The sequence below is a fragment of the Miniopterus schreibersii genome (genome assembly GCF_964146895.1).
Source record: "Miniopterus schreibersii genome assembly, chromosome: 2".
Taxonomy (NCBI): Eukaryota; Metazoa; Chordata; class Mammalia; order Chiroptera; family Miniopteridae; genus Miniopterus; species Miniopterus schreibersii.
Genome location: NC_138102.1, coordinates 139005969 through 139030812, shown reverse-complemented (window position 1 = coordinate 139030812; position 24844 = coordinate 139005969). Strand labels below are relative to the sequence as shown.

The window sequence follows — 24844 nt, the reverse complement described above, 5'->3', positions numbered from 1 at the left end:
TATTGGGGTGACATTGGTTAATAAAAGTATATAGATTTCAAGTGTACAATTCTATAATACATCATCTGTATATTATATTGTGTGTTTACCACCTGAAGTCAAGTCTCCTTCCATTTTCTTTATTTCTTGACTCCTCATACCAAGTAGGTATTTTTACATTATCCCAAAAATTAATTTTATACGGGATGAGAAACATTTCTATATCTTGAGTTAGCATATCTTTGTGCTGTAGTATATTCTAAACAATGACCTCCATCACTGTGTTTGTTTTAGATGAAAAACATAATAAGAAACAACAAAATAACATTTTTTTATAACAAAACTTTAAGATTATAGAAGGCTTCTCGACAGCAACAAATCTGAGGATAGCAATGACTAGGCAATGGATTAGAGTAGAGAAATTTAGATGCACTCTATCATTTCTATCAGACTTTTGCTTCTCAAAGCGTGACTAGTAGTCCAGTAGCATCAGCATTGCTTGGCAACTTGTTATAAATTCAGAATCTCAGACTATATCCCAAGCATTTTAACAGTATCCTTTGGTAATTTATGTGCACATCCATGTTTGAAGAGCGCTGTGATAAACCATAGATCCATTATATTGTAACCTTCCTGAAGGCAAGAATCATGTTCCTCTTATCTAGCTATTGTGATTCAGTAATTTAACACCTAATTATGTACCTGGCACATACAACAAATTCAATAATCATCCTCAAGGGTGTGACTAAATCATCTATGTTGTGAAAATACTCCAATTCAAAATCCTTGTTTCAGCAGGTGGCGCTCAGGAGTCTAATTTCTACCAAGCTTTTAGGTTGAATCTCATGCAAAGAATTGGAAACAACACTGTCAGAAATGCCTTCATGTTTTGGGTGTAGCAGGATATAATTTGAAATATATTCTAACATATAGAATCAAATCGAGTCTTTTATACCTCATCAAGATAGACAAGCCCTCTCACGTTTTTCCTTAGTATGGAATCAGTACAACTTAAATTATCATTTCCCTAGATGTCGTCTAAGGATTACCCATAAGAATCATCTGTGTGCTTCTTTAAAGTAAATATCCCTGAGCCCCTCTTTCTCTGGAGGAAAAACCTGTGAATATGAATGCTTTGTAAACTCCGTGCAATTTAACATATTGAACTTTGAGAACCACTGTCCTAAATGGAAATTATTTTAATGCAGTGGCTGTAAATGGGTACATTTGATAATTCCAACTAAGAAATAGAAAACAAGGGTGAGATTTAAAGATATTGTTCCGATTGGAGAAGGCTTACAGAAAACTACGGTGATATGAGGTCTCGAGAAGAGAATTTCAAGAGAGAGAAGGAGATGTCAGCATTTCCCATCTGCACTGAAGACAACATAAGAGAAGACGGACACAAGAGACAAAGTGAAGCTAATCAGGAGAAAGTAGGATTTGGGTCCATCGGTCTCTCCCTGGAGGCTTGGGGAGAAGCAGAGCACGGATTTGGGGAACACTCACTGGCCAGCATGAGGCAAGGGTCCTCCATCTCGATCCTCCGCACCTGGGCCTTCAGGAAGAGCTGGAAATCAATGCCTCTGGCCTGGGAGGGGTTGGTGAAAAATCGGGCAGGAATCCGAGAAGTGTCTTTGTGGTCCTCCTGACCAAAGCCCAGACTGAAGAGGACATCTTCTGCATCTTCTTGCACCTTGTCCAGAATTTCAGAGATGCTGAAAAAAGGGAGTTTAGGTAAGTAGGGGCAATTTTGAGGCACAGTGTAATCCAAGTATCTTTGACTTTGAGAAAAGCTTTTATTTCTCTGAACCTAAATTCTCTGTCTGAAACATGGGAATTACAATGCGGCTGTGGTTTAAAAATTGAATAAAAATCTATCATAGTACTTTGAATAACTGATTACAGGTGAATGAAAATGTACTAGGAGAGGATTCGAACAATCAAAATCAGTAGAGATGCAAAGAAATCTGTGGCTGTGTTATTAACCAATCAGTTCTGACTTGTGCATATGTACTATGACATAGCTGGCTTCTGCCAAGTGCTTTGCAACTTGTCACCCAGTTTGCCCTTAGCAGTTGTCTGGGAATGTGTGTGTAGGGGACACAAAACTCATTTTATTCTCACTCTGAGGATAAAAATTTTTCAATATGGTAGGTCCTCACTTAATGTCATCAGTAGGTTCTGTGACTTTAAGCAAAACAACATGGAATGAAATCGAATTTACCATAGGCTAATTGTTATAAACAGCTGTTAAGTAAATGCTGTAACAAAATGGCATTGAAAAAAACAACGTTATATGAAGACATGCTGTATAGGTATGTTCAGAACCTGATTTTGAGAAGTAGACCCCTTTGTAGCACCATTTTCAGTACAGAAGCCCTACATTACAGAAGATCAAGTACTCTCTCTTTATGGCACCAACACTTATCTACATCCGAATCTGTGTTCCTCCAGGCTGGGTGACACAGAGCTCAATAACTATACATCCCAAACAAGAATGGGGGTGGGGTGGGGCTGTGGATTATTTGAGACTTTGAATAATCACTGTCTCTTCAGAAAAGATGCTGGGCTTTTTAATCCAAATAGATACCATCTTATTTAATTAATAGCTGGATAATTGGAATCCCTGGCTCTACTTTCATGTTTGTTACCTAAGTGCTGATTTTATTTCCCTGGTCTCAAGTTTCCGTATCTGAATCGTGAGCCTAAGTCTGGATCATTGGTTATCAACCATGGCTGAAAATTAGAATCACTTTGGGTGGGGGGGCTTTAAAAAATGGAGATGTCTGGGTCTTATTTTAAGAGATGCTGATTTAATTGAACTGGAGTATGGCCAGGGCTAGGGCTCTGTAAGGACAAGTCATTAAAGATAGTTATATGGCTAATAAGTCTCAGAACCAGGTATCAAATTTAAACTTTGACTTGAAATTCCAGATGCTTTTAATCATACCACATTAATTTTCATCACTTTCCATCTTGTTTTAAAGCTATTTTTATGTTATTTTGTTCACTCTATTGGATTATTGAACTCCTGGTAGCAAGCTCTTCATCTTCTTCATCTTTTCAAATTCCATATAGTCATTGCCTGGCCTGCATTAAGGAATATAAAATTGCCTGAATGAATCAATATTTTGTTGCTTCCTTCAATCAATAAATCAATACATTTATTGATTGTTTATTGAACACTTAGTAAGACTAAGCCCAGGAACTGTGATGGTACCACCTCCTGGGGTATAAAGTTCAGTGAAAAGACACCTGTTATTTCTACACCTAGCATCCAGTTCTGAGCAGTAGGTTCCTCTGTATTCCCTACTGTTCTTGAAGAACGTATGGTCATACTCCTCAAGCACATGACTATATAAAAGCTCCAGTAAGATATCCCAGAAAAAATGGGCAATGGTGCTTGGTTCCATTCTTTTCTGCTTCTCATCTACCCCATCCTTCTACCCCTGCAAAACTTGGTACTTACCTTGAGCTAGTCTTGTTGGTCCCACCAGTCATGCTGCTGGAAGCCAAACTGCAGCCAAGATCTAGTAGGTGGCAGGGCCGGGCTGTCTCTAGGAAACTCCTGCAGGGGTCAGACATGACGTCATACTAATCTTGTATGCAATCTGCACTCTGGCTCCAAGACACCCCTGCCGGGCATAGTCACTCCTGACTGGGTACCTTTGAACCATCTACTGTGAAAACTCAGTCTATGACTTCATTACTGATTGGAAAATATCACTCCATTGTAAAATTTTAGCTCTTTGTTTTTAATTTCTTTGACTCTGACACTTACCGAAATTCAGTAGCTCCTGAAGGAGAGACCATTTAGCCTGCTGACCTTACACTTACCCAGAGAAGAGTTTGCCATTGGTGGCCAGCAGTGTGGCTGGACAAGGAACAGAAAGCGAAGAGGAAGTTAGAAGGGAAAATGACAGTCACCTAAGCTGCCCCTCTGAACTTAAAACTCAACCTCCTCTGTTCCCCTCTGCCACTAGGACAGAATAGCTGAACCCCATGAACTCCACTCTTTACGGAGGAATCTAAAGATTATCAGGCACCGACCTGGAAGGTGGACTGATGTGGCAGAGAACAATTGGCCCTGAGCCTCTGAACTTCTGAACCATGACTGGTTTCTAGGCAAGAGTTCCTCTGTCCTGAGAATGATAGTCATTCAGCTCTCCAGGCTACACTTTCTATCATATGACTCTCTTCAGGTCCCAGGAGACACGAGGAGGTTGCTATACCTCCATCTTTATTCAAGCCCTTATCTTCCTGCAGTGTGGTCTCTTTCATACCCACTACTGAGGCTGCTTCAGGTTTTCCTACAGAGAGAAAACTATCTTCAAAGATGTCTGGGCAGCCAATGTTATTGTGATTTTATATGTTATTTTCCCAGGGTCCAAAGGAAACCTCCAATTATGAACCAGTAGACAACCTGATAAGTTGGTATAGAAGTATTTCTGGGCATGTGATATTTTCTGAGTTCCACACTAGCTCTTATTGAGACTGTTCTTTCCCTATGAATAAGACCCCAGGAATGGGCTGCTTCCTTTTGCAGTTATTCCCTTCCATTCTATCTTTAAGTAACCCTGTGTATAGTCTCTGATTCAATCTCAACCTCAGAGAGCTGTGCCATTTACCCTCTGCTCCAAGCGTCAAGTCATCTTCAAAGCTGGTTCCATGGCTGGGGCACCCTGTCAAATAATCAGGCAAAGGTCACAGAAAATCAGGCTTACACACACACACACACACACACACACACACACACACAACCACACAGTCACTTCAGACATCCTCAGTTTGCAAAACTATCCCAAGCTGTACATACATATACTACCTCAGAAATCACATTATTTTGACTCAGAAAGAATCACATAGACACTCATCTATAGTTAACCTGTCCCCTACATCACATCGTCATGTATACAATCCTCTGCCAAATAGTAAGCACATGGGGATGTGCGCTTACACACATATACACACATTTTATAAAGCTCTTTTCCCATAGCAGTGATTGCTAGTTGAGTAACCACTAATGGACAATAACCTCCGAGCACTGGTGAGCCTGTGGGCTCTCGGCTAGTGCTTACTTTATCTTCTGGACCTTCCTGACTGCTTGTGACAATTAATAGGTATTTTGCAGGTAGTTATGAGAGAGTTAGGCTTCTTATGGATGCACTTGCACGTGCATATCCATATCCATTCACACACACACACACACACACACACTCTCTCTCTCTCTCTAGGGAGAGGAACAATAGGAGGAAGAACAGAGCCTGTGCTCACCATTGTAGATGGATTGTCCGGCTTCCTCAAAAAACCCTTCTTCATTGTATCTAAAAACCAAAAATAATCTTATAGGTTAAGATCACTACATTTTCTAAGGAGCTTTTCCTCAAATATGTGCCACAAGTTCACATAATTTCTCAATGTGAGTCAGTAGTATTTAAATTGATTTTATGTTGAAGAAAACCAGACAGAATGGTTATCTGACTGACATTCAGGGAGGTAGTCAGGGGGAGCTGGGACTGCAGTGCTGCCATTATACTGACCACGGCTAAAGTTAGCTTAGCAACAGTTCTCTAGGTAAGCTCCTAGCTAAAGAAAATAGAAACAAAACCAGAGATGTACATTTATAGAAGCATGGGTTTGGGTGCATAATTTCCACGTGGCAAAAGCAAATATAGAGATTAAAAAAAAAAACTTTTAGAAGGTCATCTTATCTACCCACTCCCTCTTCCTTCTCTCTGAGTCATATTCTTGCAGAATATCATGTCTTTCATGAAGCAGCAGAAACTGTTTCTTGGTTAGAGATTATATTTTTACATTTCAAGATATGGGCTTATCAAACATTTACCATCTCCATAAGAAAAACAGATGGAAATCAGCATAAATGGTAATGAGAAACAACTCAGTTTTATAAACATGGAAGAAATTCTCTGTCTAAAACAGGTGAGTTCCAAAGTTTGTGAAAAAACTTTGAACTGGGACCAGAGGACTTGGATTCCAGTCCTGGCTCCTTGCTGCGGCTAGGTTCTCAAATATTACACAGGGGATTGGATGCCTAGATATTATTATTATCTAAGCTCCACTTCAAGCACTGATGTGTTGTGAGTTTTATCAAGTTTGCTTTCCTGGGAGTTTTAAAATGGAAGTTGCACATGATGCTTTGAATGTAATCTCATATGGAGCAGAGAAGGCTTGTTGAAGTGAGTTATCAAGGGAATGGACTGGAGTGCATCCGTCCCATTGGAGTGGTCTTAAATGAGCCTTCTCCTTTACCAGTTCAAGCAATCCAAAGAAATCTCAGGCTATTGGAGCATCACTTCATGAAATGTTTAATAATGGCATTGGGCTTACTAATTGAACATCTGAAGATTAGTTGGGTTTACATTTTACAAAATAAATCCCTCTACCTCTCCCTCTGTTTCTCCCCCCCATATATGTATGTATATGGTACTTTTGTTTCAATACAGAAAAAATCAACTCTGTTTTCTAAATTCTCTATTTTTATATATCCTTATGAAAAAAAACTGTGCATCAAGGTATGATATAAAATGTGAAATGATGCCCAAGCTACTTGAGAACTGGTAACTCTAATACTACAACTTGAACTACAAATATATACTTTCTTTCTGATATATAATATTACACAGAAAGCATTATTTTATTATACATATAACATTATTACATAAATATATTTTAATATAATGCTACAAATACATTAGTATATATAATACAAATGTTAATATAAATTAATATTTACTATTGCTACTAAGACACTATAATAACTAATATAGTCAAATACTAGAATACTGAGATTGACTATTGCATTTAATGCTTGTGCTGTAGCTACTAAAGCCAACTTTTATTATAACTACAATAAAAACAGCCTACTATTGCACTTCTGTGTGTGTATCAATGGAAAAGCCTGTATATGTTCACCAAAAGAAATGATTTTCATAACCCAGAATTGAAAGACCCAATCTCTAATTATTGTAAAATGGATAAATTGTAGGATGAATATATAATTTAATGCTACACAACAATAAAATGTATGACCTATTGCTGCTTGCAAAACATGAACATCACAAACATAATGCTGAACAAAAGAAACACATAAAACAGTACTTGTTGTATGATTCTACTTATATAAAGTTAAAAAACTGAAAAACTTATCTATGATGCCATAAGTCAGGCTACTGGTTACCTTGGAAGCAGGGTAAGTATACCTTTCTGATAAAAAGGTAGATAGATAGGCTGGCTGGGTGTGGCTGAGCGGTTGAGCATCCACCTAGGATCCAGGAGATCGAGGTTTGATTCCTGGTCAGAGCACATGCCTGGGTTGTGGGCTCGATCCCCAGTAGGAGATACAGGAGGCAGCCGATCAATGACTCTCTCACCATTGATGTTTATATCTCTCTCTCCCCCTCTTCCTTCCTCTCTCTGAAATCAATAAAGTTATATATATATATTTTAAAAAATAAGTAGATAGACTTATTTTGTGAAATTTTAAAGTAGCATAATGCCCCTACTTTATAAACCTTACCCTTCACATATCTCTACAGAGCATACAGCACTTGTATGTACATCATACCATTTAAATCTTTGAAAGCTTTGAAAACGATTGAAACTTTTGAAATTATTCTAGTTCTCCACTTTATAGGTGAGGAATCTGAGATAGAAAGAATTTCAGTACACAGATAGTTAGCAAAAGAATTAGGCTCCAATCTTGGAGTCTTTTCACTATCAGGCTACTTTTTAAAAATATATATCTTTATTGATTTCAGAGAGAGGAAGGGAGAAGGAAGAGAGAGAGAGATAGAAACATCAGTGATGAGGGAGTCATTGATCTGTTGCCTCCAGCGTGCCCCCCACTGGGGATTGAGCCCAAAACCCAGGCATGTGCCCTGACAGGGAATCGAACCTTGATCTCTGAGCAATGCCCAGGCTACATTTTTAACATATGTTTTGTATCATGGTTTATCTCTGTCAAATACTGTTGGGGAAAGGTGATTTCTGAAGTTTACAATCTCATATTTCTGTGAATTTATTCTTTTCAACTAGAATATAGTACGTTTGAAGCCAAGGAGCATATTTTAAACTATTTGGCAACCCTGTAGACCATTTAGACAATCAGCAAATGCACACTTAATAATTGTTGATGTGAATTGACAAAACTCAAGAGTAGTTAATGAGATAAAGACATTAACTGAGACAGCTGGTTCACTTTGACATCTGGTGAGGCATTTTAAATCTTAGGACACACCAAAACTTGCAGACGTTCCTATTCCTACATTCACTTTACTTCTCTATATTTTGATTACCCTTAATTGACTTTGAAGTCATTGAATTGTGAACCAGATTAGGACTACAAGGACGATATGTTTTGTAAACAACAAAAACACAAAATCAATCCTTCCTGACATTGTGTTCTGGGTTATAGTTGAAATAAACATTGGATTATTCAGTGCTGTTTATTTCCTACCAAATAAACAAGGATGGGTTTATGTATATATTAATAGATGACTTTAGATTAAAGGCTATATAAAACTTGAACTGTTCCTGGAGGGGAAATAAGGAGCAGGCAGGAGTTATAAATTCTGAGACTTCATTATCACCCAAATGATCAGGCTTAAATAGGTCACAGTCACGGAAGCCTGGGTAGACTGAGACTAAAATGGTACAGGCTGATGGGGTACGAGGCCTTGTATTTTAAAGTGTTTCTGAGGAAAGAGATACTATGTTTTGCCTTGAAGTACCTGCTCCAGTTCTTCACTGCTCTGAATGACTGGAGTAAACCCTTAGCCCCTTGTCCTGTGTTCTGCAGGAGAAATAAACAGCATAGTGATGAATTACTCTGATCATAAGAACAGTTAGAAACCTAACCTCCTCTGTTACACAGTGTTAGACTCTAGTCTGAAAGGAAAAGCAGTAGAGAAGGGATCTGGAGCTCAGCCCAGCCGTTCCCCAAAGCTGCAGATTTGCATCATTCTTGGCTTTAGACCAGATCCAGCCTGTATTTCCAGACCTCCACCATAAATTTGTCTCATCCCCGAGCTGCACTTGATTCACAGCCCTAATGCCCACACTCACCCCAAACTCTTACCCTCCCACCCCCATTTCAACCTCACTTCTAATCATTAGGCCCAATTCAAACCCATTTTCCTGTTTCTGAGTTTCCATGAGTCAGTGCTTGTTAGCATATCCAACTATCAACTGCGTTCAATCCCATTGCTTCACCAGCACTTACCCACAGGACTGCAGCCAGTCTTTAATCTTAGTGACTGGATTCCCTAGGAAAGTCAGATAAGATCACTGTGAGAACTGCAGGAAATCAGATTGCCTCCCTGCAATTCACCCCATTCTCAAGTTTATCCTTATATAAGCCACGTCACAAATCCTTCCTTTCCCTACCCCCATAAAACTTTCTTTAAGATATGAGAGGAGTATACTCATGTATAAAAATAGTGGATATTTCTTTTCTCTCTACCCCCCTGTCCCCTTCCTCCCAGGAACCTGGAAAATGCCCAGGATGTCAAGCCCACTGCTCTCTTTCCCCTAAGGTTTGGAAATAGAGGTGGATCCTTCCCCTTGAAAAAAGGAAAAAAACACACAAAAAAACCCCACAGAAAATAAAACAAACAAAAAGCATAATATTGCATTTGAGATTTTTGTTTCCTAAGTAAACAAGAATGGGTTTATTTATATAAGATTTCCCCCACTTATTTGAACCTGAAAGAAGCTCTGAGAGGCATGTAAAAAAGGCACTATTACTATTTAAATGAGACAATTATGTCTTAGAGAGGTGAGTGACTTGCCAAAGTCACACAGCTTGTTAGTGACAGAGCTGTGGCTAGAGTCTAGGCATTTGGGTTGTGTGACCTTGTTACACAGACAAAATAGAAACACCCCCAAACACTCACAGAGGACCCTGGCCTCAAGTCCTACAAACAGCTTCTCAGGCTGATGCAAAAATGTGCCTCTTCCTGTTTCCTAATCTCACGCCTGTCTCTTTTTTACATAATTCACATTTTGTATTACTTTACCCTTCTTTCTTTAAACTTATTTAAACCAGTCAAAATGAGCCTCCCCAAGGGCCTAGAAGGGACCCACTACCCACCTATTGCCACACTTTCCCTACCAAAGACAACGTGGAAGTCTGTTTGGTGTCCACCTGCCTCTTACCTTCCTGGAAGACATCGTCCAGGCTGGAAGGCTCAGGATCGGGGACACCCTGCAGGGCGGCCGCAGCCTCCTCTTCCAGGACCTGGGTCTGCCAGTGGCGGCTCTGACGGAGCCAGGCCCGTCGCCTCTCCCAGGACTCGGGGCTCAGCACAGAGCCCTCCATGGCCCTGGCTCAGACTTCAGGGTCTCCTGCCACAGTGAAGCTGCCCTGTGAGTTGAAGCACAGTGATACTCCCTCATCCTCTATCCAGAAACCACCAATCCCAAGGTGTCCCCCGGCCCCCCATCTTCCCAGATCTGCGCAAAGGAGCATGACCCCTCTGCCCATTCAGGAGGAGGAAGGAGGTGTCTGGCCCTTATTCCATCTTCCAAAAAAGGAAATGCTCTGAACGATCCAAACCCCAGGGCAAGTCTTTCAAATCAGTAAGTCTAGAAACTTCAAACATGATTTAAGGGGCATTGCAAGAGCTCTTCCTACTTAAAGAATTGCTACTTCTCATGATAGCTGAAATGGTGTATTAGAAAACATTTTCTTTAATCCTTAAGGATTCTGCCTCAGAATCTTCCACTGACATTAAAATATCTATAAATTTGCAATTTATAAAATCCACTTTATTTGATCCTCATGAGGGTATATGAAGAAGTCTCAGATCTCAAAGGCTGACCAGCTTTTCAAGGTCCCGCAAATAGGATGCCACTCTAGCCACAGTCATTCTGGGTCTGCCTTGGTTTGTTTCCTCTTTTATATATTAGGGGTCCACGTAGGATTTCTCTCAGGGAAAAAAATCTCTGAGAGCTTGCCTTAAGCAGTTAGCAGCCACCACCTTCAGGATCATCACTTTCGACTTCATGAACGTGGGTTTCTCCATAGCTATGAGTTAGTTCCCTAGTTCATCCACGTGTTTATGTTTTCTTAGCACTGCCTAATCAACACCTCTGGATTCTCCTGAAAGCCTCATTCTGATGGCACTAGCCATTGAGTCAAAGAGGAAGAAAGAGGAGAAGAATCATTTAATTGCCCAAATAGAGCTTAAAAAACTGGAGGCGAATGAGCACTTATTGGCTTATGCTCTGTCCTCCTGCCTCTTCCCTCCTGCCACACTCAGGACAGCTAGTCAGTGGAAGTGGGACCACTGTCCTCCGCTGCTTGTCCCTCTAGTCCCTGGAGCTGCCACAAGGCCTTCATTGTCATGCACACCTTTAACCGTTGGAGTGTGTGTGGGGGGGTGTATAGGGGAGTGCCAGTTTCAGACACTTACGCTCTGCAGACATTTAAAAACAAAATCTTAGTGAGTCATTCAACAATTTAGGAACTAAAATCGCTATTTTTGAAGAGAATAACCTGAACATAAAATACATTCCTAGGACAATAGAATTGTTTTGAATGCCTCTGCTTGCTACACACAAAACCCATCCAGAGAAAAATAATACATGACTGCTGTTGTCTGATCTAAATTCGTTTACTTCTGGTCTCACCTAAGAATATTTTTCTTTAAAGTGTGACAGCAGTTGGCCCTATGAAACGTTGTTAACTGTGGGTACCTGGCCTTTTGTCCACTGCCTGGGCCTTTTAGGGGGGAATTAAATGATTGAATTAAGCGTTTGGCATAGGGAAGCTGCAAAGAGGGGTAGCAGAGAGTATTTGTCCTTTGATCAGAGCTGTTGTGAGGTGATAAAAAGAGGAACTGTCACTAGAAAGATTTTAGGAAAAGAATCTAAAAAGCCTTGATCAGAGTCTATTTACCTAGTTAGTTCTGCACCTCCAAGATATTTAATTGGTTCATGTCAGTGAGCCCAGGAGGAAGGGAGGAAGAAAGGAAGGAAGGAAAGGTGGGAGGGAGGAATACTTGAAGCCCGCACTTTATTCTGCCTCTTGCTAATGGTATAACATTGGAAAATTCAATCCCTCTTGCGAGTCTCAGGTTCTCAGTCAGGACACTCTAGTTTAGCATAGTGCCTGAATCTCACTAACTGAGATGGCAGATGGAGGCCTCTAGTTATGCTGCGATTCAACATCCTCTGTGATACGAATCTATTCTATATTCTTCCCACATGTTTGAAACTACATCACACTCATATAGGCTAATTTCCCCTCTGCCCCCTGAAAATGCTTATCTTCTTTATTAATCCTAGGTTTTTCTCATGTTCTTCACTCTCTCCCCTACTCCTGTTCTTCAGCCTTTGGCACACTTAACCAACAAAGCTTCCTCTTAACCAGCTTTCTCAGTGAAGTCAGCCCTGGTTTCTAGAACCTACAATAGTCACTTCTCATCGAATTCCTCACCTGCTTGATTTTTTTCTTATTTGTTATCACTAACATAGTTTACATTTTATTTGTTAATCTAATTTATTGTTACTCTTCTGGTTAGAATATAAGCTCCATGAAGACAGAGATTTTTGTTGGGGTTGTTCACTGCTGTGTCCCTAATGTCTAAAATAGAACTTAACTCATAACAGTTACTTAATACATATTTATTCTCTAAATGAATGAATAATTTTGGTAGGTATCTGCCCCCCAAAGGAGTCTGGTGTCTTCCAGAGTCATCATAGACATATGTAGGAAGACCAACTTCAAAACTGTGACAATAAGCTTATAAATTATGTGTTTGTTTACTAAGAATGCAGAAATGTTTTGGGCTACAAGTTGGAAAAAAGAAATGAATTTGAGAGTTATTCTATGACTTGTTTTTACTCTTGGAGTTCCTATAATTTTGAACAGAAGTTGTATTTTCTTAACTATTTCTATTTGTTGTTCTGTCCTATGCAGAAAAGTTTTACTTAAAGTAAAGCTAAAGAAAAATTCCTATGGAAAGAGTTTAAGAGTTCCAAAGAAAGGCTTACAAATAAATATAGTTATGACAACCAGAAGGCTGGACAAGTTAAGGACTCTACTGCCTATTGAGAATGATAACATTTTCTAAGCATTTTGGGTGAGAATTGAATAATTTCTTCTCTTGAAAAAGCAACAATGATCTCAAGTCTGAAATAACAGATGCAAGGTATATCTAAGCTCATCTTTCCAACTGTTGCTGAATTGACACAGAATTGAATTAGCTAATTTTCCTCAATCTCTGCCACACTTGGGTTGTAGAGACCTGGTCATGGGGTATTATATGGGAACACGAAGTACAGTGATATTATGAGACAGGGAGAAATAGAATTTTCTAGTTAGCAGTAGCAGGAGGAAGCTGTGCTGCTGAGAGATAAGAAAGTGGGTATTTGTGGAAATCTTGAGGAAGCAGCAAATGATTATCAGACAAGCACATCAGCAGTGAGTGTGTTAGAAAGAATTGAAGGATGGCGGTGAACACAACCATCAAGATGGCACTTTGAAGACCTTGGGGCCCCTTGTAATAGAGAGAAGGGCATGGAGATATTTTCTACAAACAAGTCATACAAAAACATACACCTATCTGTACAATGGAGTTTGGTGCAGTGAAAAGAGCACTGACTAGGCATCAGGAAACTTGGGTATCCTTCCAATTTTTGTGTCCAATTAATTAACTTCTGACAAGTCAATTAGATTTTTTTATTCTGTAATGTAAAGTTCTTTTTAGTTAAAGTATAGTTGACATACAATATTATATATGTTTTAGGTGTATTACATTGTGATTTGGCATTTATATACCTTACAATGTGATCACCACAGCATCCATCTGTCATCATACAAAATTATTATGATGTTATTGACTGTATTCCCTCTGCTGTACTTTACATCCCTGTGACTCATTTATGTTATAACTATAACTTTTTACTTCTTAATACCCTTTACATTTTTGCCCATTCCCCTACCCCTCTGGCAACTATCAGTTTTTCTGTATTTATGTTTTGTTTGTTCATTTGTTTAGTTTTTAGATTCCACATATAAGTGAAATGATACAGTGTTTTTCTTTCTCTGATTTATTTCACATAGCATAATACCCTTTAGGTCTATCCATGTTGTTGCAATGGCAAGATTTCATTCTTTTTCATGGCTGAGTAATATTCCTCTGTGTGTGTGCAGCCGCGTGTGTGTTTGTGTGTGTTGCTTCCATGTTATGGCTATTGTAAATAATGCTGCAGTGAAAATAGGGGTGCATATATCTTTTTGAATTAGTGTTTTGTTTTTCTTCAGATAAGTGACCAGAAGTGGAATTGTTGGGTCCTTCTTTGTCTTTTGTTATAGCCTTTGTTTTAAAGTCTATTTTGTCTGATGTAAGTATTACTATCTCAGCTTTTCTTTTTATTTCCATTTTCATGAAATATCTTTTCCCATACCTTTACTTTTGTTTGTGTGTGTCTTTTGACCTGATGTGAGTCTCATATAGGCAGCATATGTAAGATCTTGTTTTTTCATCCATTCAGTCACCCTATGTTTTTTGAATGGAACATTTAGTACATTTATTGATAGGTATGTACTTATTGCAATTTTAATTGTTTTCATACTAGGTTTAAAAGTGGTTGGTCTACTACCTTTGCTATATGTTTGCCTTTACTAGTGACATTATTTTTTCTTTCATATACTTTCTTATTTCTAGTTTTGGCCTTTTCTTTTCCACTTAAGAATTCCCTTTAACATTTTTTGTAATGCTGGTTTAGTGATGATAAACTCCTTTAGTTTTTGCTTGTCTGGGAGAATCTTGATCTTTTCTTCAATTCTGAATGTTAACATTGCCAGGTAAAGTATTCTTGGTTTTAGGTTGTTACCTTTCATCATATTGAATATATCATGCCACCCCCTTCTGTCCGGCAAGGTTTCTGTTGAAAAGTCAGCTAGTAGTCTTATGGGCATTCCCTTGTATGTAACTAGTTGTTTCTCTCTTGCTGTTTTTAAGATCCTCTTTTTATCTTCAGCTTTTAACAATTTAATTATAATGTATCTTGGTGTGGGTCTCTTTGGGTTCATCTTGTTTGGAATTCTCTGTGCTTCCTGGATTTGGATGCCTGATTCCTTCTCCAGGTTGGGGAAGTTTTCACCCATTATTTCTTCAAATAGGTTTTACATCCCTTTTTCTCTATTTTCTCCTTCTGGAACCCCTATGATTAGAATGTTAGCACATTTGATGGTCCCAGAGGTCCCTTATGCTCTCCTCATCCTTTTCAATTCTTTCTTTTTGATCCTCCAATTGGATGATTTTCACTCTCCTGCCTTCCTGATTGCTGATACATTCTTCTGCATCATCTGATGTGCTGTTGATTCCCTGCAGTGCAATTTTCATTTCAGTTGTTACATTCTTAAGTTCTGATAGGTCCTTTTTTGTAATTTTTATCTCTGTTGGAGTTCTCACTGAGTTTATCCACTTATCTGAAGAGTTTGATGAGCATCTTTATGATTATTACTTGAAACTCTTTATCTAGTAGACAGCTTACCTCAGTTTCATTTAGTTGTTTTTCTGGGGATTTGTCTTTTTTTCTCTTTTGTTTGGAACATACTATTTTCTCTTCTCATTTTGCCTCCCCCCCCCATGTATTAAGTAGGTCAGCAGCGTTTCCTGGTCTTGAAAATGTGACCTTATTTAGAAGGTGTCCTGAGAGGCCCAGTGGTGGAATCCCTCTTTTCACCAGAGCCAGGTGCTTCAGAGGTGTCTCCTGAATGGACTAGTGTGGCCTCCTTTTGTGGATGAGCCACAACTTCTATGGACACACTGGCAGACAAGCCTGGCCCCTGGCTTACTAGCTGTGGGTTTGGACACAACTGTTGTGGGAACACTGGTGTGCAGGGCAATCCTCCAGTGTGGCTGGCTGCAAGGCCCAGACAGGATGTTGCAGATACACTGCTGTGTGCTGGTGCTGACTGAGGCTGCCCACTGGGTGTGGCAGGGCAGGAGCCACTGTAGAGAGGTGACAGCCTGCATAAGTCCTCAGGAGAATGTCAGGGTGGGGTAAATAGTTAGCAAGGTTAATAGAGAATGTCAGAAATGGCTTGCTTGGCAGCATCAGACCAGTTATGTGGAAGGAGAATAAAGAAAGGGAAAAAAATGGTGCCCACCAGAACTTCTGACTCAGGAGAAAGTTCCAATAGATCCTTGTCCCTCCAGCACACACCGTAAAATTAGTCAATATATTACCTTCAGGTATGACTTAGGTGCTTTTCAAACTGCTGCCTCTGTGCCTGGCCTTATAAAGAGTGCAACATGAGTTTTCTACAGCCCTTTGGCTCTCCCAGGCATAAGCCCTGCTAGTTTTCACAGCCAGATGTTCTGGGACTTCTTTTCCTGGTGCAGGTTCCCAGGCTAGGGATTGGACACCTTGTTCTTTGGGGGCAACCTCTGCAGTTGTGTTATCCCTTCTACTTGTCAGTTACTGCATGGGGAGTGGGGCATAGGGTGGGTCCTGACTAGACTTAGTCTCTACCTCTCATACCTGTCTCAATGTGGCTTTTTCCTTATGTCTATAGTTGTAGAAAATATGTTCTGAGAGTTTTCCAGTTGTTCTCAGAGATAGCTCTTCTATATGTAGTTGTAGTTTTGGTGTCAATTAGAGGAGGTGAGCTCAGGTTCTTCCTACCCTGGCATCTTGAACTTGAAGTCAATTTGGCTTGTCCATGAAATGTTCCTTGCAATTGGTGCACTTCCCCTTAACAAACATGGCTCTGGATGAGATCACTGAGTCACTCTAGGTTTTCTATTTGGGCATTGGTTTTTGCCTCTAAAAAATGAGTTGGTGGGACTCAATGTTGTATAAGTTTGCTGCCAATACCAATGTTTATGAATTTATTTTAATGCATAATGTTTATGAGTTTGAAATATTTACAGAAATAACACCTGCAAATATGCATTTGTATCATTTTCCTCGTAAGAATTAAAAAATGGTACAGTAGCCTCTGAAGTTACTTTCCATTTAGCAAATTCCCTTTAAAATGAACACTGACTTATAGGGTTTATGGACTTCCAACTTTCACTGACCCAGGAAAGTAGTGAGCCTGATGAGAGAAGCTAAGAAGGAACCCAAATATATGTGATTCAGTCAGGTGTTGCTCACTGACCTCCAGCACTTGCACTTTTCTGCTTTTTTTCTTTAGCTTGTACAGCTCTGTCCACCTTCCTCTCCATCCAAATTCTATCTGCCCTTTGAAGGCCTACTCAAGTCATCTGCTTTCTGTTACCTACATCTAAAAACTAGCACATGTATTATAATATAGTCAACAAAAGATAAGTGGCTACCTTTCTCTTTATTATCCACCACTTCTTGTGGCCTATTCTTTAAATCTTATTTCATGGCACAGCACAGTACCTTGCAACAGAAGGGGCTCAGTAAATGCTGTACCTGCAGAGGAGCAAGAATCACACTGGTGCGGAAAAATTATCCTTATATTTCATAGGACAGGTGCTACTGACTTTTCCTACGGCCTCAATTCCTAATGTTTATATTTTGCATACCTTGTAGTGAAGAGGAAAGAGGCTAGTGAATAGTCAAGCCAACACTTTGTTGCTATAATATAGGGGTCATACTAGTTGAACGGAATTTATAAGCTTAAACTATCAAATTTTCCTATCTTGATAAAGTTTTCTAAAATTTTCCATTCTAAGTTTTCATTTCTTGGTCAAAAGTTCTTTCTGGAATCTGGATACCATCTTTCTGAATGCTAGTGTATATTACGATTTTATATTTAATCTATCTCCTATGAGGATGGGAATATGAAGCCTGCTGATATCTTTTCTCTGACATTCCTAATACCACCCCTCCCCCCCAAAACAACAACAACAACAAAAAACCTCTACACTGGTTCTATAGTTACTTGCCTGAATCACCCCAAAGTCCTATTTTTGCCCTCTGCTATCATTACCAGCCCTTTGTCCTTTCCTCTTCCCTACATTTCTTGAAAGGCTCACTCCCCAAATATTTCTCCACAATCTGTCAAGTGTTCTGAAATATGAACACAACCAAGTAGAGTAGGAGAGAATTCTTTGTTCTGAGGCTGATATAGTAAAGAGCAGAAATTGCAGCAGACAGGGTTAAAGCTAGACAAGAGAAATCACCTCTAGTGGTTTAATATTAGAGAGTGGTTTAAGACCTTTGAAATGAGTATCCAAAAAAATAATCACCAGGAGCAATAATTTTAGTAGCAGAGAAAACCTTTATGGATATGTTATTATTACTACACTGAGAACATCACATACTTCCAGTCTCTCTTTTTTAAAGGATATAGTCAGAACTTCCCTACATATTAACATGGGCAAGTCAAAACAATAGGTACTTATAATAACTCATAAGACATCATAAGGTGTATTGAGTACCTTATGTTTATTCATAAAACCTTCCCACAAACTACCTCACTTAATCCTGACAATCACCTTTGAGCTAATTATTGTTATCTGAAGCTCAAAGATCTATGTGTCTTATCTAAGATCATATATTTAGGATCTTACAGTGTTGAGATTTAAACTGAGGTTGGTCTGACTTGAGGTACAATCTTTCCACTAATAATATAATAAAAAAAAACCTAATATCACCATTTAGGTGTCAGTGGTAAATGTAATTTGGGAGAAACTATTTTAGTAAAATCTCAATTTCATGTTACTTAAACTCTTCATTCTATAGCCTGGTGTAGAAGATGCAGCATAAACCAAAAGTAATTTATACTTGGCTTTATGACAGTCGTGGTGAAGGAAGTGCTCCTTTGTTTGATTATTAGCATAGTATTCCTTCTTGACTCCAACTAGATGATTAGGAAGCAAAGTTGCCTTCCTCAGCCTTATGGAGTAGACTAGCACCAAAGGCCCAACTAGGTTCTAGATAAGAGGAGAAAGTCTGATGGAAATTCACGTCACTTGTAGATTGTTGTGTCATTCAGTACATTTAACAATGGTGATGGGATGGCATAGATCAATCAGAGTTGACATCAGTCACAGCCTTATGGCTGAGTCCTACAAGTGCATGGCTGGTGTGACACTGAGTTTTTGGAGTTTGTGGGAAGGGCTAGGATAGCAGGGTTGGTCATGGGAACTCAGAGGGCTTGGAACAATGGGTATTTATCATAATTTGGTGTGGTTATATTTTAATATTTAACTAGTATGGGTCTACCAATTTGTACCTGCTAAATACATATCAGCTCTGCTTACAGTTATTGCACCATGGGAATATTTTCAAAAGGCTCAGGAAAAGCCTGGGCCTGGTGGCTCAGTTGGTTGGAGCATTGTCTTGTACACCAAAAAAGGTTGTGGGTTCAATTCCTAGTCAGGGCTCATACCTAGGTTTTGGATTTGATCCCTGGTTAGGTTGCTTATGGGAAGCAACCGATCGATATTTCTCTCTCACATAGATGTTTCTCTCTCTCTTTCTCCCTTACTTTCTCTCTCTCTCTCTCTCTCTCTCAAAAAAATAAAAAATAAATAAACATATCCTTGGGTGAGGGGAAAAAAACAAGGCCCAGGAACAATGGTCAACTCTTTTTTTTTTTTTCTTTTAAATATATCTTTATTGATTTCAAAGAGAGGGAAGGAGAGGGAGAGAGAGAGATAGAAACATCAATGATGAGAGAGTCATTGATCAAGCCCACAACCCAGGCATGTGCCCTGACTGGGAATCGAACCCCGATCGCCTGGATCCTAGGTCGACACTCAACCACTGAGCCACGCCCAGCCGGGCAACAATGGTCAACTCTTAAGAAAGAACATGGGCCATGGAATCAGAATAAATTTTGTTTGGACTCACAGTTCTGTCTACTTACTGCATGTGCTCCTCAGTAAAATTACTTATCCCCCTGCTAAACCTAAGTGTCTTCATGCGTAAAACAGATAATGTATCAAACTTGTTGGGTTATGGGAGATTAAAACCCAACGTAATCAAATAATATACATGGTGGGTCAAAAGTAGGTTTACAGTTATTTGTATGGAAAATAATACAATAATTAATATATAATAATACAAGAATAAACTTTGTGTTTCGCATACTCCAACTGTAAACCTACTTTTGCCCACCCTGTATATTAAGTCCCTGATGTATAAAGGAGGCGCTTAATAAGTGATAGTTATTATTATTATTAATCGGCCCTCAGTCTAAGCCATTTACTAAAATTGGAACATTTTCAGGCATAAGGAAATAAGGAAAGGGTAGGCAGCAGGTTACAATAGTGTGTGTAAAATCCAGATGGTAAGAAAGGGGTGCTGCTGTTAAGCTCAGGTGAAAAGTAAGCAATGACTTGGTCCTTCATTTTTATTTAATGTCCAAAGGGATATGAGAGATCATCTAATTCTGGTCACTCATTTTGCAGTTGAGGAAAATAAAAGAGAAAGAAAATAGAGAGAGAGAGAGAGATTAAGAGAGGGAGAGGTTTATCTGAAGCCATGTAGAATATTAATGATTGTAAATGGAACTCACACTTATAAGTTCTGAGTCCCAGGTGTATGCTTTCTTCTTCTAAATCAGATGGCCTTCCTCCTGCCGTTCTTGGTTTCCAAGACCCTGCCCCAGATTTTTGTTTAACACTCTGGACCTCCTCCCAGGGACAGGTATCAGATAGATGTCTCTTCTCTTCTGCCTGTATTGTTCCTACACACCAAGCAGTTGTCTGTGAATTGGGACTGAGAATGAAAACAAGCGTGGGAGGAGAGAAAAAGGAAGCCGAGTTTCCATTATGGGGCCCATAAGACCTTATGCATCTTATCCACATTCACAGCCAAGACACACATCACCACCATTGCAAAGCATGGTGGAAAATCCCAGGGCAGCTGATATTTCTTTGTTTGTGGATGGCACAAACTCTATCTCAAGCCAGATTGACTATCCCCCATTCTACACACCCCACTACAACACCCTCTCACATGCCTTCACAGATAGAAAATATCTTCCTAATTTCAAATCCTCTTTCATGCCACTGCAGTTTGTAAGATCATCAGAACAAAAATTACTGAGAATAGCATTTGAGCATTCTGTGACTTCTATGGCCAATCCATTTCAGGGAAAAAGGGAGATTTTATTTGATAAATAATACCAGGAAAACTGCGAATTTATCAATATGAAATTTCCCCTCCTTTTTCATCCCCTCTCTCCGAAAATAAGCTTAGCTGAATAAATACTAACAGAGGACCACCTAAGACCTCTTTTTCTCTCCTCCTCCTTTGTTCTTACTTCTACTTCCACAAGGTCGATGAATTTTATGAAAGGCTTACAAACTGCTACAGGACATATTAAAGTTGCACATTTGGAAAAAAGTTATCCTGTGCTCTGTGTTGGGAAACACTAAATTTTATTCATCTGAATAGGTTCTAAAGAATTAAGAATAACATAAGTGTTGGAGAGGTTGTGGAGAAAAAGGAACCCTCATTCACCACTGGTGGGAATGTAAACTGGTACAGCCACTATGGAAAACAGTATGGAGGCTCCTCAAAAAATTAAGAATAGAGTTATCATATGACCCAGCAACCCCTCTTATGGGTATCTAATCCCCAAATTGGAAAACATGTTTTTGAAAAGGTATATGCACCCCTATGTTCATTGTAGCATTAGTCACTGTGACCAAGATATGGAGAAAACCAAAGTGTCCTCTGATAGATGATTGGATAAAGAAGACGTGATACATATGCACAATGGAATACTAACTACTCAGCCATAAGAAATGATGAAATGTGGCCATTTGCGACAACATGGATAAATCCTGAGAATATCATGCTAAGGGAAATAAGTCAGATAGAAAAAGTTAAGAACCACATGATTCACTCATATGTGGGATATAAAACTGAATAAAAACCAAATAAACAAACAAGAAAAACAAACAAAAACTCATAGACACAGACAATAGTATGATAGTTACTAGAGGAAAGGGGGTGGGGGGTTAAAAGGGAAAAGGGGGTCAAATATATGGCAACAGAAGATGATTTGACTTTGGGTGGTGGGCACACAATGCAATATACAAATCATGTATCATAGAATACACTTGAAACCTATGTAATCTTATTATCCAATGCCACTCCAATAAATTTAATTAAAACCTTCCACAAATACTAAAAAAGGAAAGAAAAAGAAAGAAAGAAAGAAAGAAAGAAAGAAAGAAAGAAAGAAAGAAAGAAAGAAAGAAAGAAAGAAAAAGAAAGAAAGAAAGAAAGATCAGTTCATCTGGACTGGCTAACAGCTTAGTCTAGAGATGAGGAAGAACGAGCAGATTTTTTGATCATTGTGTTCTATGAATTCATATTTTGGATTCTTCAGTCTTATTTCCTTGGTAATGAAGCTCTTTCCCTCATGTACTAATTTTTATTCTTCCGTCTTTTTCTTTTACAATATCTGAACTTTCTCTTCTCAAAATCTGAGTTTAAGCCTTTCTGCATTAGGCCTGGGCATGGGCAGAGCACAGGGGATAGTGGGTGTCGTGACCCCATTTTGGTCTTGCCCTTCAGGTGGCAAACAGTTGTCAGTTATCAAATGGAAATAAATGTCTGATCTTTTTCCTTTACTGTAGCCCATAGTGGACCTTGTGGATCGTCTGAGCTGGGACCAAACTTTCTCTCCATTCTCTATTAGAATGTGAATCATAAGCCTTGAACTAAAAATGATGGTGTTGGGTCTCTATGGCCGCTACATAATGCTTCATCACTGGACTCCGTCCAACTTTCAGAGGGCCAAAGGAGTTATGAGCAAGTGTTCTTAGTATGGTTGTAAAGAATTTCTAAACTCCCTGGGGTGCCTGTGAATAAGAAATCATTTGTTAGATCTCTTTCTGTCCCTTTTGTTATATCTTCAGCTTGTTATCTCTGATAATATGTAGAAATAAATGATAAACCTGGCTTACTCTCTTCCTAATAATGCCTCACATTACAGGAAAATCACACCGGATCTTCATCTCTAATCACTCAAGCCTAACAACTGTTAAGTCTGAAGCTTGAACACACAAGTTGAAAACTTCCAACCTCCGACCTCCTGGCCTTGGCACTGCCATGTACTGTCTAGAAAGTCCCCGGGCCTCTCTACTCAAGGCCATTTGTGGTAGATGGAGTCACTGTTACTTCCCTGGGTATCTCTTCCAAACCCTCGTGGTCTTATCGAACAGCTCCTGTGGGGCTCTTTTATCTTGTCCTTGTACTGCACTGGAACCTACCTTTCTCCTCCACCCACTGGTGAGCTCAGTAGCATAGCAGGGTCATGGGAAAACCCCAGTGTAGTGGATCTTTCCACTCCTCTACCCTCCCCAAAACTCACGTAGGTGGTGACATGTTCAGTCTGGCTTCCACTGAGATAAGAATGTTGGAGAAGAACAGAATCCCTCTCCCTCCCCCAGGATTATGTAGGTCATTAAGTAGTCAACATAGCTACCCATCTCTGACATGCACGACTGAAAACCAACCCTGACAGGTAGTCATCTATCTTGAGCCTTCCAGTTAATTTGGCCTGGTATTGTCCAATTGTGTAACTTCATATGCAACCCCACTCTATCTGGCTGCAGTTTATCTCCTCAACAGCTTTGTTCCACGGCTTCTGAAGAAAGTTCACACCCACAAAAAGCAAAATTGATTTAGGCCAGGTAGTCTCAGTGGTCAGAGTTATGGACGCTAGAATGAGACGCTGTAACGAAGCTAAGAAACTCTTCTCCTGGAGAATCTTTCAACGTTAGAATCACATTGAACTTACAGCAAAAGTGAGTACAGCAAAACATAGAGATAAACTTCTCAGGCGAGAAAGATGAAAAATTCCTAAATATTAATTCAGGCCATCAAAGGAACCTATGCTTTGTGACCCTAGAAAGATACCCCTCTGGTAATGGGATAAAAAAAGAGAGTAAAGGGATTCCCTTGTTCCAAGAGGCATTATGATGAATTTTTTAAGGTTGCAGTCAGGGGTATGGGAGATTTTCTCCTGACTTTTCCCTTTTCTTCACAGCCCGATTTTTCTCTGACCTGTTTCCTTCTGTCTCCCAGCATCATCCTAGATCAGTATAGTCTGAAAATTGAAGTGGAAGTTGCACTCACCTGTCTGCCGGTAGAGAGCTGAGTTTGAGGCAAAGCTGTTATCAAAGCTGGGCCAACCCTCTCCCAGGTATGGGGGTCGCAGTGAGGACAGTGAGAAAGTATCATATTGCATATTGCACCTTTCTCTCTGTCCTCATTAAACGGCTGTTGCAAGCTTGAAAGGGGAAGCGGAAATGAGAAAACACACAAGCACGCATACACACTTGTGCACAGTCCCCGCCTCCTACCCCAGCCACATCCTTCGCTCTAGCTCAGGAGGCTGACTGAAGAACAAAGTGACCAAGTGTTGAGCTCACCACTAGTGAGCCCTTCCCATCCGAGCTGCCTTGGTCTTTCCAAAACAATGATGTGTGTACAAGAAAGTCTTCCTACCATGTAACGAGAGTCCCACTGCTGCAAAGAAAGCTTTCTGTTCCCAGGAGGGGAGGTGTCTAAAAATGATGATAAAGCTCTCTTTGGAAAATTATCTCCCATTTTTCTCAGAGAAGATGCTTACAGCTCTATCACACTTGAGATGGCTCTTCGCCAAAGTGGATCTGTTTCCATAGCTCTTTCACACTCCAGTAAGTTCCCCAGCAGCTTGTTTTCAAAAACTGCATGCCATCATAAGCCACTTTTTTTCTGGATTGACTTCTCAGCACTTTGTTTTTATGTTCAAACCACTTTAAAGTTTTCCTTTTTTTTTTTAATAGATGATTGCCTTCTCAAGGGATTTTAAAATCTGGATTAAAAAAAAAAAAATCCATCACACCCTGGAGATATCTTCAGTTTATTGGCTTTCAATTTCAAGAAGTCGTATTAAACT

At 39.5% G+C, this 24844-nt stretch overlaps 1 protein-coding gene across 2 annotated transcripts in view; it reads right to left on the bottom strand.

The window, feature by feature from the left end:
• TESPA1 (thymocyte expressed, positive selection associated 1) overlaps positions 1 to 24205 on the bottom strand; it is a 34787-nt gene extending 10582 nt beyond the window's left edge. The window contains exons 1-8 of one of the 2 annotated variants that reach the window (XM_081127879.1): positions 24040 to 24205; positions 10159 to 10366; positions 9224 to 9266; positions 5257 to 5306; positions 4611 to 4664; positions 3820 to 3856; positions 3452 to 3550; positions 1489 to 1697 (exon numbers count right to left, since the gene is read on the bottom strand). In XM_081127879.1, the coding sequence (XP_080984005.1) occupies positions 1489 to 1697; positions 3452 to 3550; positions 3820 to 3856; positions 4611 to 4664; positions 5257 to 5306; positions 9224 to 9266; positions 10159 to 10321 (655 nt within the window). In that variant the 5' untranslated portion in view covers positions 10322 to 10366; positions 24040 to 24205. Of the gene's footprint in view, positions 1 to 1488; positions 1698 to 3451; positions 3566 to 3819; positions 3857 to 4610; positions 4665 to 5256; positions 5307 to 9223; positions 9267 to 10158; positions 10367 to 24039 lie in introns of those variants that run through there. The other variant, XM_081127880.1, reaches the window with a different exon arrangement.
• Positions 24206 to 24844: the final 639 nt, after the last annotated feature.